Source organism: Cheilinus undulatus, linkage group 17 (assembly GCF_018320785.1).
Source record: "Cheilinus undulatus linkage group 17, ASM1832078v1, whole genome shotgun sequence".
Classification (NCBI taxonomy): Eukaryota; Metazoa; Chordata; class Actinopteri; order Labriformes; family Labridae; genus Cheilinus; species Cheilinus undulatus.
Genome location: NC_054881.1, coordinates 37,009,980 through 37,027,868, shown reverse-complemented (window position 1 = coordinate 37,027,868; position 17,889 = coordinate 37,009,980). Strand labels below are relative to the sequence as shown.

Here is a 17,889-nt window from a genome sequence, read left to right as displayed (position 1 = left end):
TCAGGAGATGGCTAAAAATGGTCAAAGTTCTTCTTTTTCTTCTTTTCCCTTTTCTTTGTCTTCCCTTCTCCGTCATGGCAGAGAGCCCGGTGCATAAAGCGGTGTGGCTTAGAGAAACTATGGTCTCTTGGAAATGTGCTCTCTGTTGACTCATTCTGTTACCACATTCTTCATCAGCAGAGTCCTTCCCATCGGCCATGAAGACAAAACACCATCTTCTCTGGCCCAGTTAATAACACACTACTTTTTTCTTGCCTTTTAACTATCTAGTTTAGACTTGAACATTTGCAGCAGAGGAGAAAGGGGAAAAAAAGGGAAGGCAGCGGAAAATGAGGGGGAAGAGAAAGCACTCTCTCTGGCCTACAGTGCAGTCTAGATCCCCCTGGATTTATTTGTGTGCATAACTCTTTCTCTCTGTCACCCCCCCTTCTCCGCTCTCCCTCTCCCACTTTCATTCTTTCATGCCGCTCTGCGTCTCTTAACACAAACACCCACATGCTGCAACCGCTACACGGCATACAAATATACAGATCCACATTACCATCAAATTATCTTGCTGCTTTTGAACAGAAAACGCTACACCCACGGCTCCTCACATCTGCCACAGTTAATTATTCCATTCAAAGAACAAGAGGAGAGCGTCCTGCTTCACCAAGATGAGACTAAAACAGCCAGATGGAAGGAGACAAATCCAGAGAGACATCATCCAATGTTTTGAACTTTTTGAAGCTCCGACAAATCCAAGAACTTTATAACCTTTTTGAAGTAACAACAAAAGTACCGAGGAGCTGAGAGTCATTGGAAAAGTGTTGATTTCATCACGTTGCCATGTTACACCCCTCACCCCTTGACCCCCAGCTTAGGAGGACACACTGAAGTCCCATTCATCTGACCACAGAGGGCCTAGTCAACAGCTCAAGAGCCAAATGGAACAGCAAGCTAACAGTAAAAACATGTGACCCAACTCCATTATTCAACAACTTTTTCAACAATTACTCTGATTCTTTCTCATCTTTTTCTCCAAACTTTAAATCTCACTCACCATTCTCCGCCTCCGGCTGGGTGCTGGTGTCAGGGTCCATGCTAAATTCACAGCTTGACAAGTGCCGAGATCATTACACCCATATCCTTGAGGCAAAGTCGGCTCTGTAAACCAACTCAGACTATTCCCACAACCAAACTGTTTCTTCTGCCGTCTCCTCTCCTCTCTGCTGTTCTTCTCAGTCAGAGCTGCTGGCTCGGGTCTGGCCCCTGCAGCCTGCCAGCTCAGCTCAGGCTGCTACCACTGTGTTACATCTGTCTGACCGAGCCCCTCTCTGGAGAGCGGGGAGAGAGAGAGAGAGAGTATAGCAGAGCACAGGACGAGAGGGAGGAGAGAGAGGAGCAGTTTCCACATTGTGGTGGAGAGAGAGAGAGAGAGAGAGATATGGGTGGAGGCCGTGCTGAAAGTTTCCACTTTGATCAATTTTACACCCTCAGCAGATTTTTTTCTCATCAATAAGAGAACTTAGTATTATAAGTTTGGAAAACACTAACATGCTAGAAGAATTTAGGGACTTACATAGTCCTGCAGCCCTGATTTGAACAATGGGTGGACTCAAAAACATGCCCCGTTTGGCACAATCTGGCACAGAAAACAGCTCGTGCCGTTTAAGCCGACCTGGATTGAGAGCTTATGTGGTAAAATACTATAAGAGCTGAAACTAGGAGTGAAAATTAACCGTTTATACTCAATGAAAAGTGAAATAAAGTGTGAAAAAATGCTCCAAACGGTTCCTCAGATGTCTTTAATTGGCTTGGCTTGATATGTCCCACATTCCTTAAGACCAAAGATATTTATATCACAGTGATGTAGAACTAAGAAATTACATGGAAGCTGGATCCACAGGATGTTGGGACTTTTTCTTCCAAGTAAATGACAGACCAAAAGCAATTGGGGTTAGCTGCCAATGAATCTTGGGTTTACGAACTAAATGACTCAAGGACTAATTGTTCTGCTTCAGCACACAAAGACAGGAGAAAGAAACAAGACTCTTTATTTACTTTGTGTTGTGTGAAGGTGATTCCTTGTCACTTCTGTCTGCAAGCAAACTACAGAAAATTGCTCAAAAGCTATTGTGTAATTGGATGGACCAATGACAAGAAAGGTAACCCTGAACTATTGAGAAGCATAAAAAACACACCTTTAGGAACAAAGATAAAACATGATGAGAAACATCTGCAGAGAAAATTTTGCGGTCAGAAAGTAACTGTACCACATTCAAAGTATATTATAAGTTTATGGATATTTAAGTAAAGGTATGCTGTCATCTTAAAGCTCCTATGATGAACTTATTATTTTGTATTTGGCACCCCCTGTGGACAAAATGTGAATCTCATAGGCTGATCATGTTCTATAAATGCAAAACACTTTTTTGTTCATGCTTATTTTTATTAACATCTAACACTGAAATTCCAATGACTTTATTGGTAGAAATAAACGACAAAAACCTGCGTCACCCGTGTCATCATGATACGATGCAATGCCCACATTTTAGACATCAATACAATATTGATCATTTTCGATATTGGAGCTTACGATTCATATCAGACAATTTAATGCAGAAATTTTACACAGTTACAGCAGAAAAAAGAGTTTTCATAATTTAATTACTGAAAGGTTTTTGTATTTATTAAAAAAACAAAAAGAACAAAGACTTTTTGAGTTTTACTATACAGGGCCATTTTTTAATTTTGCAAATGTTTTGAATAACTCAAAAGAGAGAGCTCCTGATTACTTTAAAAAAGGAACATAATATCAATATTTGTGTTAAAAAATTATGTTAAAACAGCAGACATTTTCTGTACCAAATGTTTTTATTTCCTTTCCTTTACTCAGATCACTCTTAAGCAGTGATATGTAGTTTTATGCAAGTTTTCATAATTATGATCAAGTTTTCTGGCCTCTGTTTTTTTCTCTAGATATTAGTCTTCAATTTCAGCCTTCATACTTTACATAGATGTTGGAAAAACATGTTAAGAGGCCTGGCCTGGCATGGTCTCTGTGTGAAATATATCCACAAAGCCAATAGAGGAGTGGATATCCTCTTTAACTTGGCTACTAATTGTTAGCAACTGCTGCTACCGCTATCTTGTTGAGGGCGCTGCTGGTGGGGGGAAACTGTCAATGGGTGTGCAGGAGGACTTCCAAAATAAAAGAGTAGCTTAAAGGTGACTATGAAGACCGATGTTTGAACTCTCCATTGATCTGATTGGATCATTAATCAACCAATCGATGTATCGTTACACCCTGAGTGGCATATCTATAGAAATAATCAGTTTGGTAGATGGTCTGGATGGCTTTTGGGGGTCAAAAAGACACATCAGTATTAATGTCACTTTGTCTATTAACCATCTTAAAATTCCTTTATGTTTACAGCAATGCATTGTTTTCCCTAATGACTCCACCAAAAAGTTGTCAAAAAAAGTATTTCCGCCATTCATGTGGATCATTTACTCTGAAAAGTGTTAGAAAAACACAATGTGAATGTGACCAACTTTTATAAGCCACTCATTCTGTTAGTTGTTCTGTTTATAACATCATGGTGCAATTTTCCCACTATGCCTGGCCTAGTTACATAAGATGAGTTAGTAATCAGATGTTTATATAATGTGTCACAGCAGGGTCCAAACACTCAAATTACTTTAATTCTAAAAAGGTGTTAAAGGAAATTCAATTTGGGCTAAGCAAATATTATTTTGGTTAAATGCCATGCTACATAAAACGGTCTTTCTATCATATCTACAGTCCTATTCATGGCTTTCAGTCATGACCCTTCTGAGTCCTGGAGGGCAAGAAAAGCTTAGGACAGTGGCAGCTACCACTGTGACCACCGTGGTTATTCTCCATCCCTTTAAAACAGCACATTTACATTACCTGGCAACCACAGGAAAACAGAAATTTGTATTTAAACTTTAAGTTCTTGCCATAATGGACCAACAGATAGCACCTGTGACACTTAAAATCAGAAAGGTCAGAGCAAGCACTTAGCCTGTACATCTGTAGAAAATCCTCCAGTAAGCCATCATCATAAAAGCACCGGTGGGTGCTAGCAAACATTCGATAGGGTATGTTACTTAACAACAGTACTACAATTGAAGTCAGCTGGCACTTTCAGTCAGTGTACTGATACTGAACTGTTAGCTAAAAGGCAGTCTTATTTTTTTATCAAGTTATCATGGCAACTGATGGCAGGATAAGGAGAGGTCTGCTCCAGAGGAGCATTTAACAGCCTTGATCCACGTTTTTATTCCTCTCTAGGTTCTCTTTTCTAACAGTGTTCTCTAGAAGTACAAACCAGACTTTTCTGCTTATTAGTTAGTGCATCCAGCTGTAAAACAACTTTCCCTCTTTATGACAATAACACAACTGTTTTAAAAAGATGTTAACCATACAGTCAACCTCTTGATAATGTACAGCAGCTGGAAGCCTTTCTTGCAGTTACATGAGTAACCAATCACATAAAAGCTATGAATTCACATAAGCACAAAACTCATAAAAACTTTCGAAAAATTTTCAGGTTGAACTGCATGTGTGAATACAAACAGCTACATTTTTCCATGCTGACTTTACCACAAGTTTTCCTGCCAGCCCCCTTGTAAAATGTGATTGTGAAGTCAGAGTGAGCTGATGTGAGACAACAGCAGACAATTAAACCAAAATTTTACTGCAAGAGTCATCACCCAGTGAGCGGGGTTGATGACTTTTATATCCTTATAGAGCGGTTCCCATCCTTTTTCTCCTTAGGCCCCCCAATACGTGTATGTAAGAAAGGCAAAGGCCCCATGACACACTTGGAAACATCAATTTCAATTGTTTGACAAAATCCAAACATAATTGGCCTACACATCCTCATCACCAAAAGATCTGTTTATAAACAATCCATTATTATGATGGCAATTTGAGGCCACTTGAAGGAATTAGAAGATAAAGAAAATCTGTTAATTTCCGAGAAAAAAAAATCAAATTTAAAAAGTCTTGAATTCCCTAGGGTTGCCCAGAACCCAGGTTGGGAACCAACGTCCTAATGTCTCATGACCAGCCGTAGACAGTAAGGTGAACAGCTAATGGAATTTTCGTGCATGTAATGAACGTGCAACATCATGTTTTCTGTTCACCTGTATGCAAGCCGCACACCCCCCTTTTATCAATGTGGTGAGTATTTCAATAGGAAAAGGTTTAGTGTCTTGCACTGTTATTAAAGTGCCATATATAGCGTACTATGTTGCTTTATGTCTTATTTCCAGCAACCCCCCTTTCCTCTGATTTTAGGGTGGTCCATTTAAAAAAAAATCTAGAACTTTTCCAGTTTGCATATGTTAAAATGTCTTGAGTTTAGTTAAGTACATGTACTGTTCACTCAAAGCCAAGTGGTATGAAAGCATCTACTTTGCTGCTTCTGTTTTTCTAATCAGCTGATAAAGATGTTGCATCTATCTAGCCACCACTCCCTGTGCCCTTCTTGTCCTTTCAGCAATGCAACACGGCCAAATGGACCTCTGCCAAACTTTACTTTAATCTCAGCTAGCCCAGGTCCTTAATAAGTCATAGCCTCACATATCTGAGATATTTTGAGATCACCAGATCTGTAAGACAAGACTCCGACGAGACAAAACAATCCATTATTTAGTAATGGACTTGCAGAGAGGACTTCAGTTACTGGCACCAAATCAATAAATACAACTAAAGGTTATGACAGCTAAGGATAATAACTGAGGACAGCATGTCTATGCCAATTTAATCATCAGAGGGACATTAAAGAAACATAAAACATGTAAGGCAGTGGCAGCTGTTGAACACATCCCTTCCATCTAATCCCATCTTAAGTATTGCAGCATCTGTAAAAATAAAACGTAAAAACTGAGAAATAGGCCAACATGCGCCACAGCATATTCAAGTAACCCAAAGTTTTCCAAGCAGCATCAAAAGCAAAAAACTGTATTCAGTACAATCAAGTGTAGTTGCTCTGGTAGGAGCATAATTAGTGATCTGCAGCTTCTACATTTTTGTTAAACCGATGCAAACAAAAGACAAGAAGAAGCCGCTGTTCATTGTTCAGACAGGATGACACGAGATGAGAGCCCGCTCTGATCTGCTGTGGATTCCTATTCATCTAAGTGTAGTCTTTATTCATTGCACTGTTTGTTTAGGGGGGCTGTGTCACACAAGGACAGGAGCAGGTGGGGCCTACGGCGGTGAATAATTTAGTAAAACAGAGAGCATGTGTTTGTTGTGTTGATACTGCTGCTCACACACTAATTAATGCAACTTTAAAGGTTAGACAATGAAGAGGGGGCTGGAACAAGTATTATTATTTATGACATTAAATATCATCTCTCTTTGAATATGAAGCTCAAATACGCAAAGTAGAACTGAACAATTAATCGATTTCTTTAAATCAATTGCTACTTGTGATTACAGATGATAAAAACAATAAAAAATACAATCTAGATTTTCACTTTAACTTCCTCTTTTGCCCCCCGGGGCTTTGCACAGTTGAGTACAATGCAGATAAGTCTGAAACACAGCGTCATCACTAACAATACCTCAAATATTATTTTTTTAGATTTAGTTTTTGGGCTTTTGCAGTTATCTGAAGCGGAAGGGAAAGTTGATGTGTAAGAAATCAGAGAGACAGGAAAGGAGCTATGAAATTCAAAACCTGCACTGCCTGACCTCAAATATTTTAACAATCTTTAAAGCCAGTGTGCCTTGTCAAGGTGGCTTGACAGTTCCACTGTGAAATGCACAATATACTAATTCCATTTTTGTCAACTGCTACTGGAGGATGTTGTTCTATTTCTGTATCTCATCAATGTTTATGCTACACTTGTGATAAACAACAATTATTATCTGCCATCAGCCTCAAATACTATCATTGTAGCGCCACCGTAAACCAGACTCTATCCAGCCAACCTCCTGCCCAGATCTACAGTATGTAATGCTGTGAACCCCCATAGGCCAAAAGAGGCCCAGCGCTAAGCTCATCTCTTACTTTTTGTTTTGAATTGAGGATTGTTCAGTAAAAAAAATGCACTCCCGGTAATCTCCATAGCTGCTTCATAGATGACTTCCAAATGGGAGAAAAGCAGTTAAAAACTGTCATTCCTGATTAGCACTCTAAATCGGCCACACACTAGATGATTTTTAAATCTGAAATAATAATAACTGTATTTATATAGCACCTTTAAAAACAAATGTTTACAAAGTCCTTTAACAGACATAGCAAAAGAAAGAACTCAGGGAACCACATAAAACAAAGAACAAATTAACAGTAAACTAGACAGAGAAAGTCTTGATAATCAAACAGAAAGTCAAAACAAACTGAGATACAGATGTCTGTTAGCATAATTAAAAGGAAAAGGAAGGACATAGATGATGATGACGGCAGTTAAAATACTGAAAGATGAAAATATTTAGGGAAAGACAGAGTGATATTATATGACAGTAAAATCATGTACACACATACAGTGCTTAACAAATCTATTAGACCACCACCCAAAGTAAGGTTTATGCCACAGCTGCCCTAAATTAACAGCATTGGTAATAACCAAAATCATTTTTTATGTTTCTGCAATGGTTAATACACCAATATATAGAAGCTCTTTAACCCAAATTATATTTTTAATGCTAAAATATCATTATTATTGTTGTCCATGAATTTTTCAAATGTACTGATTTACAAAAAACTGAAAAAATAGTAAAGCACATTATTATTTCTTGATTACTATGTCAAATTATAGTTATTTACTTGCATTCCTGAACAGAAAAATTAGCTTTAGTGGTTGAATGTTATGCTTGATTAATTTCTGGCTTCTCAGAGAAGCCCAGTGAGCCGGCTCAAATTTGGGTATGAAAAGGTGAATTCAGTTTGAAATCCCTCATTCCTGTTCAAAATGGAAAAACGTGGAGAGCTTACTGAAAATGAATGAGTCCACATTAAGGCACTATATCCTGCTGAATGGTCTCTGAGACAAATGTGACAGGTGGTCTAATAAATTTTTTAAGCACTGTATAAGGACACACATATAAGAGGACGGCATATAAGAAGATGACATCACATCATTAGCAATAAAACAAAAATAAGAAAACTAATAGCAGGTAAAAAGAGAAGGAAAGGAAGGAAACTTAAAATGAAATAAAGTAAAAATAAAATTAAATGAGAATAAACTTTAGATGATATTAAAGATGGCAATGGAAGGAAAAGTCAAGGTTACAAGCAGTGAGAGCAACAAAATGAGTAAAAGAGTGATTATAAAATAAGCTAAGGGAAGTTTCACATAAAAGCAATTCTGTTAAGTGAGTTTTAAGGAGTGATTTAAAAGATGTCACTATATCTGCTAGCCTTATCTCCTCGGGCAGGCTGTTCCAAAGTCGAGGGGCCCTGACAGCGAAATGGTTTCAAAATGATTTCAAAACTGTACGAGACCACAGACATCAGGAAAATTTCAAAAGATTTTTCATCTTAAATCCTCTGAACGCACACACTAAACAACTCAGCCAGACTGTCAGATCACTGGAGACCACACACCTGCCGACCTGCCAGTGACCTCAGGAGATCATGTGACTTCAGAAAAAAACAAACAAACACAGATATCTATATATATACCCTCTTACTGTCCCTCCACAACAGGCTGCCCTGGCATGCGTTACAAGTGCAGCAAAAATCATATAACATGGGAAAGGCTCAGGATGAAATCTGGCTAGAATGAAGGTACAGTTGTGTTTATGGTTGCAAGCAGTGAAAGTATGCATGATCCAGTTGGTGACGCTGCCCCGTATGCTTGCTCTCATTGGCTGTTGTGGGTACTACGCCAGAAGCACTACGAACTAGAATTGTAAATATCAAGCATGTTTGATAATTATGATCCAGGGTCTGGGAGGCTACGACGCGATTTGCAGCAGTAAAACAATCGTGTTGACACCACACAAATGCAATTTATTCAGACAAATAGTCGTTTGCAATGAGGCTCCAGTCGGGATACACCCCACGATCGTTGGGGGAGGCAAATCTTGCCTGAAATCAGGCTGAAAATCCTGTTGTGTGTGGCCGGCCTAAGCAACTAGCAAAGAATTAAGTACACAACAGAGGTGGGTAGCAATGTTGATTTTGGCAGCTTGTGTCACATTTTTGTCCTTTTGCTTTTTCCAAGTTTTAGTCCATAAACAGTCATTACATTCTAGTCTTTACTTTCAGTCAAACCAATTATTTTCAGGGCGCGCAGATGGTCGACTGGTTAAAGCGCGCACCATGTATGCAGGCAGCCCAGGTTCGAAGCCGGCCTGTGGCCCTTTGCCCCATGTCTCTCCTCTGTTTCTGAGTCTATCCACTGTCCTCCTCTCTCTAATAAAGGCACAAAAAGGCACAAAATTAAATCCTAAAAAAACAAAAAAACAATTATTTTCTTTGCACTATTTTGATTAACCATATTGTAAAATGAATATAAATGTGAAAACCTGAAATTATTCTTACTTTTTGTCATTGTTTTTAATGATCAAGGATTTATTTTTAGCTAGTCTTGGTCACATCTTCATTTGAAAAAAGGTAGTCAACTTAAATTTTCAGTCACAGTTTTAGCTGAGGAATTTAACACTGGTGTGTAGAGATAAGAACTGTCTCTCTACTGTCACCTTTTGTTATTATTTTGATAGAGAGCCCCCCCTGTGGTGAGGGAAGAGGTGCATGCGTATGTATGGCTGATAGAATTGGAAGAAAAATGCGAACAGTAAAAGTGTTTTTTAAAGTCTGGGTGACAAAATGCTTAGAATTAATATCACCTATTAAGAATAAGGTGATATAATCTATTTCTTAGATGACTGTTTCCGTTTGCCATTTTTACAGGGAAATGGGTTACTGTATTATAATAATAACCAGGGCAAACTTTGTATGTGATAGGTATATATGACACATTACATTGCAATGAATCTCCTACTCCTAATGCTATGCCCCCCAAACCCATATGTATAAATGTGTGTAAAATGAAGTTTCTGGAACGTTAATTAGCATAAACTACCAGGTCAAGGGGACAGGAGAGCTCAGGGCACAAGTGTGTTTCAAAGGCTAACATAATAACCAATGCAGTAATGTATTAATGTATTGTAATGTATTCTTGCTAACATGCAGAAAAAAAGTGTAGCCTGCTATGGAAATCTGAATCAGCAATTCAGAAATTATCCGACATCATCACGGTGGAAAACTTTCAGGATGCCATTGGCAGAGTCATGCCCTGTAATTACAGATCTAGCTGGCAGACTCTTGTTATTTCAGCCTCTGTCTCCTCTCAGATAAACAAAATCAACCGAATCATAGATGCAGTATAACGGTGCGTCTTCTGTCTCTTTTCTTCATCATGTCACCACTTGTTTCAGTGAATGAAAATTGATGGTGTGTGTGATTTGGCACTGAGCGTTTGCAGCACAAAGTTGTCCTTGAATTTTTTTTCAAAGGCCAAACTTGTACGGAGGATTTTGTGTTCCAGCCACAACTTTTGAGGCGACACAAGGACATCTGAGCCCATCTTATCATCATCACATTTAGCACTCATAATGCTCTCGGCAAGAATGTGACCTCACTCTGGAGACGTGGTATGATCGAAAAAGAAAAGTGTCCAAAGAAATGTAATAAAGAAGAAAAGTGGAGGTTAGGCTTTGAGCTACACAAAGGTGAAGACACTCAGATGAGACATTGTGAGGTGTTTTTTAAAAGGACTGACTAAAATGGCTCAACTTCAACTTTAATCTGTGTTGACTGAGGTTTCTTAAAGTAATAACTTCATTTGTGCTGAGCTGAATGGTTCTCTGTGTCGGTCAAGAGCTAATTTAAATCACTAAATCTTTGCAACAAATCCTGGGCATGGACTCAACAGAAGCCTGTTTCCAGAAAAAAAGCTCACCAAAATCACAAAAGAACAATGGTCTTTGCTGAAGAAATGCCTACACAAAAACTTTAGCTAAGCTAGAAATGATAAAATAATGTTTCTCAAAAGACAGGGACCAACAACAGGGATTCTTAAATGCCTACGATTAATGGCTTGATCCTTACTGTGGTAATCTAATAGCGAAAATTGTAAAGGTGGGTCGTTTTAGGTGACATTCCAAGCCCTAAACCCAGCAACAGTTGCTGTGGGACGCAAATGCTTGAATGTCAAAGTTCAGCGCCCCCTAGTGTCTCTTCCTGACTGACTCTTTTATGCACATTCACAGTGAGCTGCACCATCTTGTCCAAAGATATAAATGCATATTCTGACACAGCCAGACAGTAATTACGTTCTCATAAAAGCAGCAGGGAAAATGTAACATGACACCTGCTGTTAGAGAGAGACCAAAATATTCTATCAGTGTGTGTCTAAGTGCTTTGCATGAGGCATTAGGAGCGCAAAGAAGTGCTATGAAGCAGCAAGCTCTCCATCTAGTGGATATGAGGTAGAAGAAAATTGAATCAGCATTTTTTTAAAGGCTCAACCGGGCATGTGAGCAATGCATGGCTCACTTGCATGTGCGAGTGGTTTGCTGCTGATGTCACAGAGAAGGAAAAAGTGCTTTTCTTAAGTTACACTGCCCTTCTGACCTCCGTAAAAACAGAGCATGTGCATAAGGTTGACCTAAAATTCAAATTAAGCAGCTCTGGACATGGTAGATTATGGAAAAGACAGATAATTTCTGGGGCGAGGCATAAAAAGCACTAATTTCTTTCCAGTCTCGAGAGCTTTTAATATTACTTTACATTTTAAATGTCCACAATTGTTTAATATTTTAATTCAAGGTCGTTTATCATCAGAATTTTAATTAAACACTTAAGGAAGGTATAACAGTTTTCTCCATTATCTGAATGTACGAGCAAGTGTGTTAAGTGTGTGTATGTCTCCTTAAACACTGCAAAGGAATGTCCTCAGGCTACTTACCGCTCCCGGTGGACAGCTGGCTGTGAAACTCTGGAAACTGTGTCTCCACGGGAACACTGATGGTGCGACGCAGGAGATGAACCTTGCATGATGCAGAGCGCCGCTCCTGCAAAAACAAGGGATGGATCTGCTGAGAAAAAATGGAGAGGAAAGGGGGAAGAAGGGGACAGAGACAAAGAGCGGGGAATTCAAGATGGATAATAAAACTCACAAAGTCACAAAAGAGACAAAGTAGGAAAACAGAGAAAGAATGAAAGCTAACAAAGAAGAATGGAAGATGCTTAAAATGTATGAAATGCACAAATGGCAGTCCTTATCTGTGTGTTCACGGCTATTCTGGACACTGTTTAAAGCTGCTTTAGAAGAAATAGCACACAATAGCTTGTGATAAATGAGGGGTCATCGGATAAATACAGAGTAGACATTAGCAGCACATTGGTCTGTGTCAGCCTGTATCTTCCTATAGCTCCATACAGAATGTTTGCTTCCAGAAGATTAAACAGACAAAGGGGGAGAGGATGGCTGCAGGGAGAGAGTGGTGACCAAAAGAAAAAGGAAAAAGAGCCTGATGTCCTTCCCCAGGAGTGATAATGGCTTATCGAACATCCTCACACCTCTCAGCCCAATGTAGAAACCTGTATGGCTCACTCCCTGTGTCTTTCTGTTTCCATCCATCTGTTTATCTCTGTTGTCTTATCAGTACCGCTTTTCTTGCCTCATGGGTTTAACAACAGCTTTCTGTGATGTAATGACAGTGTCTGGTGCCATGAGCCATAATGACTGAGCAAAATGAGCTGTAATTCGAGCCTCACCATTCCCTGCAACAACTGTCAGGAATATACAGTATCAGATACTGAGGGCCAGGATATTGGATGTACTGAATGAGTAGACTGAAGCAGGGATTGGAGCATAATCTGTGATTTCATTATGAAGCTGATCCTGTAAAAGTTGAAATTTCAAGTTATCAGTTAACCCTGAGTGTTTTGTCAGTTGAATCTCTGCATTTTTATCTTAGTTGTGCAGGAGAAAACCAAAACAGGTTGTAAATTATTCCAGTCTTGTTCAGTATTCAGTCTTATTCCAGTATTATTCACATGGCATACAGAAGCAGTGACAGCAGAAGAAAATGATGACAGGATGATACGATACCTGAGTGGTAGGGGCTGCAGAGGGGTTTATCGCACCGACAGTGCATTTAGTCCCTTTTGTCAGTTTTGTCATGTAGCAGCATTGTACTACAATCATTAACATTAATTTATATTCTCACTTATTTACACTCAGTACAGCATCATGACAAAGTGAAAACAGAATTTTTGAATATTTTGCCAATTTATGAAAAATAAAATATCACATTGACATAAATATTCAGACCCTTTGCAAAAATACTTGAAATTTAGCTCAGGTCCCTCCTATTCTCTTGATCTTTACAGAGATGTTTCTACACCTCGAGTCTATTTGTAGTAATTTAAATTGATTTGACATTATTTGGAAAGGCACACACCTCTCTAAAGCGGGCCTCACAGCTGAGCAAAAACCAAGTCCGGGCTCCAAACAAGCTTGAAAGTGTTTTTCACTGAGGAGTCTTCCATCAAACCACTCTGCCATAAAGCCAAGTGATTGCTGGTCCTTCTGGAACTTTGTCCCATATCCACTCTGGAGCTCAGTCAGAGTGACCATCAGGTTCTTCTTATTGAGGCCTTCCTCCCCCCGTTGCTAAGTTGGGCTGGACGACAAGCTCTTGAAGGAGTCTGAGTTGTGCCAAACTTCTTCCACTTGAGATTTATGGGAGCCACTGTGCTCCAGGGAACCTTCAGTACAGCAGAATGTTTCTGTAGCCTTCCCCATATCTGTGGCTCAGAGCTCTGCAGGAAGTTCCTTTGACCTAATGGCTAGTTAAATATGCAATATGTCCTAGTGCAGTTTTTAAAGCATACAAGGTATTTCTCTAACCTGAAATGTGTTTCAAAATACCAGATTAAAACGTTTTTTGCAGCAGAGATGTAATGCCCAACACATCATGCAATCATTCAAGTTCAATTTTTTTAAATGATAAAAATAATTAAAAAAAAAAAAACGTTCCTTATTTGTGTATATATAAAATTCTTAATCAAAATGCAATCGGCATAAAACAATAATTCCTTTTGATACAACAATTCATAGTGAATTTGTAAAATGAGTCAAAATTATCACAATTACATATCTTTAAAAATATTTTGCTGGTTATAATATAGAATGATGTAGTGCTTGTGTGTTGTTGAAAAGAATAAGAAGGGGGCCTTCAACAGAATAGTTGCATATTAAATCACAATCTCAAGGTTCTCGGAAAAAAATGCAGATTTAGGCAAACAATTATGGATTAGTTTCCCAAATTATTTAGCCTCACTCTTTAATGATTTTGCAGCAATCGATTCATCCGATCAGAGGAAATATGAGAGCTTTACAACATGCTGAATGTGACAAAGAGAGAAGTGAAAACTTTAGACACCCCTCCACAATCACACCTTTCTTTCTTCAATTACCTTGCTATTGCATCCCTAAAGCAACCTGACACACCTTCTGAATAATGAGACTGTTATCACGTCTTGCACGGATGTGCAATCACCCTGAGTTCTTTCCTGTGTTTATGGATGCAATTTTTGTAGTAAGAAAATGCAACCTGTGCAAATAGCTAAAGGTCTTATTACCTTCTACTGATGGGGCCAAAGTTATTTATTAAGTCTAAAAAAGACAACAGCAGCATTAGCTTCTCACTGTGATAACACACGTCATTCTGTATTTCATTTTGTGTTTGTCAGAGTACAACAAAGCAGTCAGGAGCAGAAGCAGGAACAGGACTCAAGAGAAAAGGGGTCTGCAGTATAGGGAGAAGCAAAAAAAGAAAAAAATTCCATGAAACAAGAAGTGAGAAAAACACAATAAAACAAAAAGGCCGGAACACAGGAGAAAGATGTCTCTTCAATAAAACCCCAAGAGCAAAAACTCCACCTTCACAGCAAAAAAAAAAATCAATCATAAGTTTTGCACAGGGACTCTTAAAGCATTGCTGAACACAATGAAATTTCTTTCCCTCACTTTGGAGCAATTATTTTCTCTATAGTTGTTGCTGATGGTGGTGCAGAAAGGAAGAATACTCAGGCCAAATGAACACAGATAAGGACTAAATGAAGACACATTTTGGCCACCTTGTTCAATATTTTTCAGAAAAAAGAACCAAAAAATTTCGTCTCTATCCAGATTCCTGTGACAAAAGTTTTATTTATTAAAGAGTTGAATGGCCCTGACACGAGTTTCCAGCATCACTAGAGATATCCAAGGGGTATTTCAAATTGTTCAAAATTTTAATTTCTTGCTAAATCTAAATTATTCACATGATTTTCAAAAGTCAAACTAAGACATTTATGTATTATGCATTGTTATTTAGGACTTGCTGCCTCCAATACATATTATGAAAGAATGGGGACTTTTACAGGATGTTCAAGGCTGCATGTGGATCTTGTTTTCTGAGTTTTCACTGCTGTCAATAATGCCTTTAAAGATTAATCTATAGATTCTATATACAGATGTAGAATCTGTACACAACAGTTTTGATTTAAACTGTTACATGCCCTGGTTGTGGTACATTTGCAATAGGGATGCACAATATTGGATTTTTTTTAATATCTGCTACGCCGATATTCAAATATTAATGTAGACGATACAAATACAATTACAAATATGTAAATGTACTTCAGACCTAAAACTTTAGTACTTAAAACACACAATGTAAAGTTCTAGGACAACCAAATAAGTAATTTTTAGTCCTTCAAACAAGAACTGGATGGTATTCATTTTTAAATACTGGCATACCTTCCCCAAGTTTTACTGGGTACATGGTATTATCGAGTAGGAGTTTAAAAAACACATTATACAAGTGCTTGCCAGCTTGCATGTGCAATCACAGTGAGCAGAGCTCATGTGTCAACAGATGCTTCATTCACACCATTAACAAAATGCTAGTAGTCTAAAAAACTATGTTTATGAGGCACATGTGAAGGATGGAAGTGATTTATAGTTGAAGCATTGCTTTTAAACTTAAGTAAAATGAGCACCATTAGGACGAGAACCGCGTGAAGTGCCTGTTTCCTTTCCAAAAACAACACATATAATCCCTCTGTTCCTCCCTCCTCCCTCCCCGAGCTGAGATAAGAAATAACGATCAACTATTATCATGTAAGATCTGTGAATGGGAAGTAATGTTCAGTGTGCTTTTATACGGATAGCAAATTGGACTTCAATGTTGTTCCTGTGTTGTGCCTAAAACTCCAATAACTTGTGTGTTTATACAGCAATATCCAAAGCTAACATAGGAAGATTTTAATAGCCAAAATGTTGGTTATAAAGAAATATCGCAACTGCTGATACAGATTATTCACTTTATAAGCTAATACCTGCTTATACCGATATCATGCAGATAATTTTTTGCATCCCAAATTTGCAGTAGGAGCTGTATCAACAAATCAAGTGTCATCAAAAACAAACAAGTGGAAATTTCTCTGCATATTCTAATGATCATTCATCTCTATAAACATCTGCATAAAACTACAGCCAGCAATTCATTCTATACCAAACATTTAACTAGGGCCACACAGCTGCTTGATGCTGTGTAGCAAGCCAATCAGCAGTTAGATTCCCTCAATACCAAATGCATCAGAAAGGATTGAACAGAGAACAAAGAGTTGCAGAAATGTCAGATATCAATGTAAATGTTTAACCTGGACTACATGGTCTCTTGTTTGGATGCTCTGACCCATTCATCTAAAAAGTGTCTATCCTGACACTGTGTTGCTGTTTTGATCTGCAGTTTGCTGACATCAAAGAAAGCCAACACTGCTACAGGTGACCTTTCAGAGTCTGAGTCTCCAGATGGAGGCATTTAAAAGCTGTTGTTCTTTGCTTCTGGGAAACTAAAAAGCACTCTTGTGGAAAGGCTGCCAATGGGTCGATTCAAATAATTCCCCCATGCAATTACTGCTCCATTTTAACATGGCACACCTCTGTACGCACACAAAAAAGGAAAATCTAAGAACAGTTTGTGCCTCTGTTCCAGCAGACATATTTGTACGCACAAAGGTTTTGCAAATTAAAAACAATCTTGTGAATGTTTCTATTACTTTGAAAGGGTGCATTTTTGTCTGTGTTATTGCACAAGATGCAGCTTTTCCTGAGGAAGGCAGTGCTTTGTACCAGCTAATGTGTAGATTAGTGATGCAGGATAAGTATTTTCTTGAACCGATACCGATAATTTCCTACCAGGATAGCCAATAGCCAATAGGAACCAATTTTTTTTTTTAATTTTTTATTTTAAGAAGAAGTTCATTGTATGTATTATTGCAAATCTGGGGTTAAAGATGTTGATATGTGGTGAGCAAATACATTCATAACCAATTCAAACTGACATCACGTGTGTTTGCATCAAAAAACAGAACAGTTTTAATTTTACAACAGTTATTTATTCTTTTTAAACTTTAACTAGAACATGGGTTTACCAAAGCACAACATACACTAACAAATGATATACTTTGGTTTAAAAGAGTTTGCTTCTTTCCCTTTTTGCCATTATATCTCTTGACAAACTGTTAAATCCCACATCTCATCGAATCAACTAACTAAAAAGTCAGCTGACATACTGTAGGTCCAACTTAAATTGTTTCCCTATAAAACAGGTAGTTTACAAATAAGTAGAATATATTCCTCAGCCAAAAATAAAGAAACTAAGAGCCTGCTGGAAATTAGTCTACAGATAAAACACATATATGATAATGGGCTGTCGTGCTTAAAGAGGGGGTATTAGACTTTTCCGATTTTTAAAACATAAATATAAAGTCACAATGTTGGGTGTTCATACTCCACGTATGCAAATTTTAAAACCACTAGATAAACATATGTGGCATAACCTTGGAATTAGGGTTA

The 17,889-nt window shown here is 38.2% G+C and overlaps 2 protein-coding genes across 4 annotated transcripts in view; both read right to left on the bottom strand.

Annotated features, from left to right (window-relative positions):
- The window catches only part of dab2ipb (DAB2 interacting protein b), a 224,885-nt gene extending 223,586 nt beyond the window's left edge, over positions 1-1,299 (bottom strand). For all 3 annotated transcript variants that reach the window (XM_041811069.1, XM_041811067.1, XM_041811066.1), the window contains exon 1: positions 1,043-1,299. Coding sequence is in view for 1 of the 3 variants with exons in the window: in XM_041811066.1 (XP_041667000.1) it covers positions 1,043-1,082 (40 nt within the window). In the remaining 2 variants the exon portion in view is untranslated. The remainder of the gene's footprint in view (positions 1-1,042) is intronic.
- si:dkeyp-72a4.1 (uncharacterized protein LOC100148058 homolog) overlaps positions 1-17,889 on the bottom strand; it is a 52,026-nt gene that overhangs the window by 2,462 nt on the left and 31,675 nt on the right. The window contains exon 4 of the mRNA XM_041811077.1: positions 11,941-12,067. Within this exon, the coding sequence (XP_041667011.1) occupies positions 11,941-12,067 (127 nt within the window). The remainder of the gene's footprint in view (positions 1-11,940; positions 12,068-17,889) is intronic.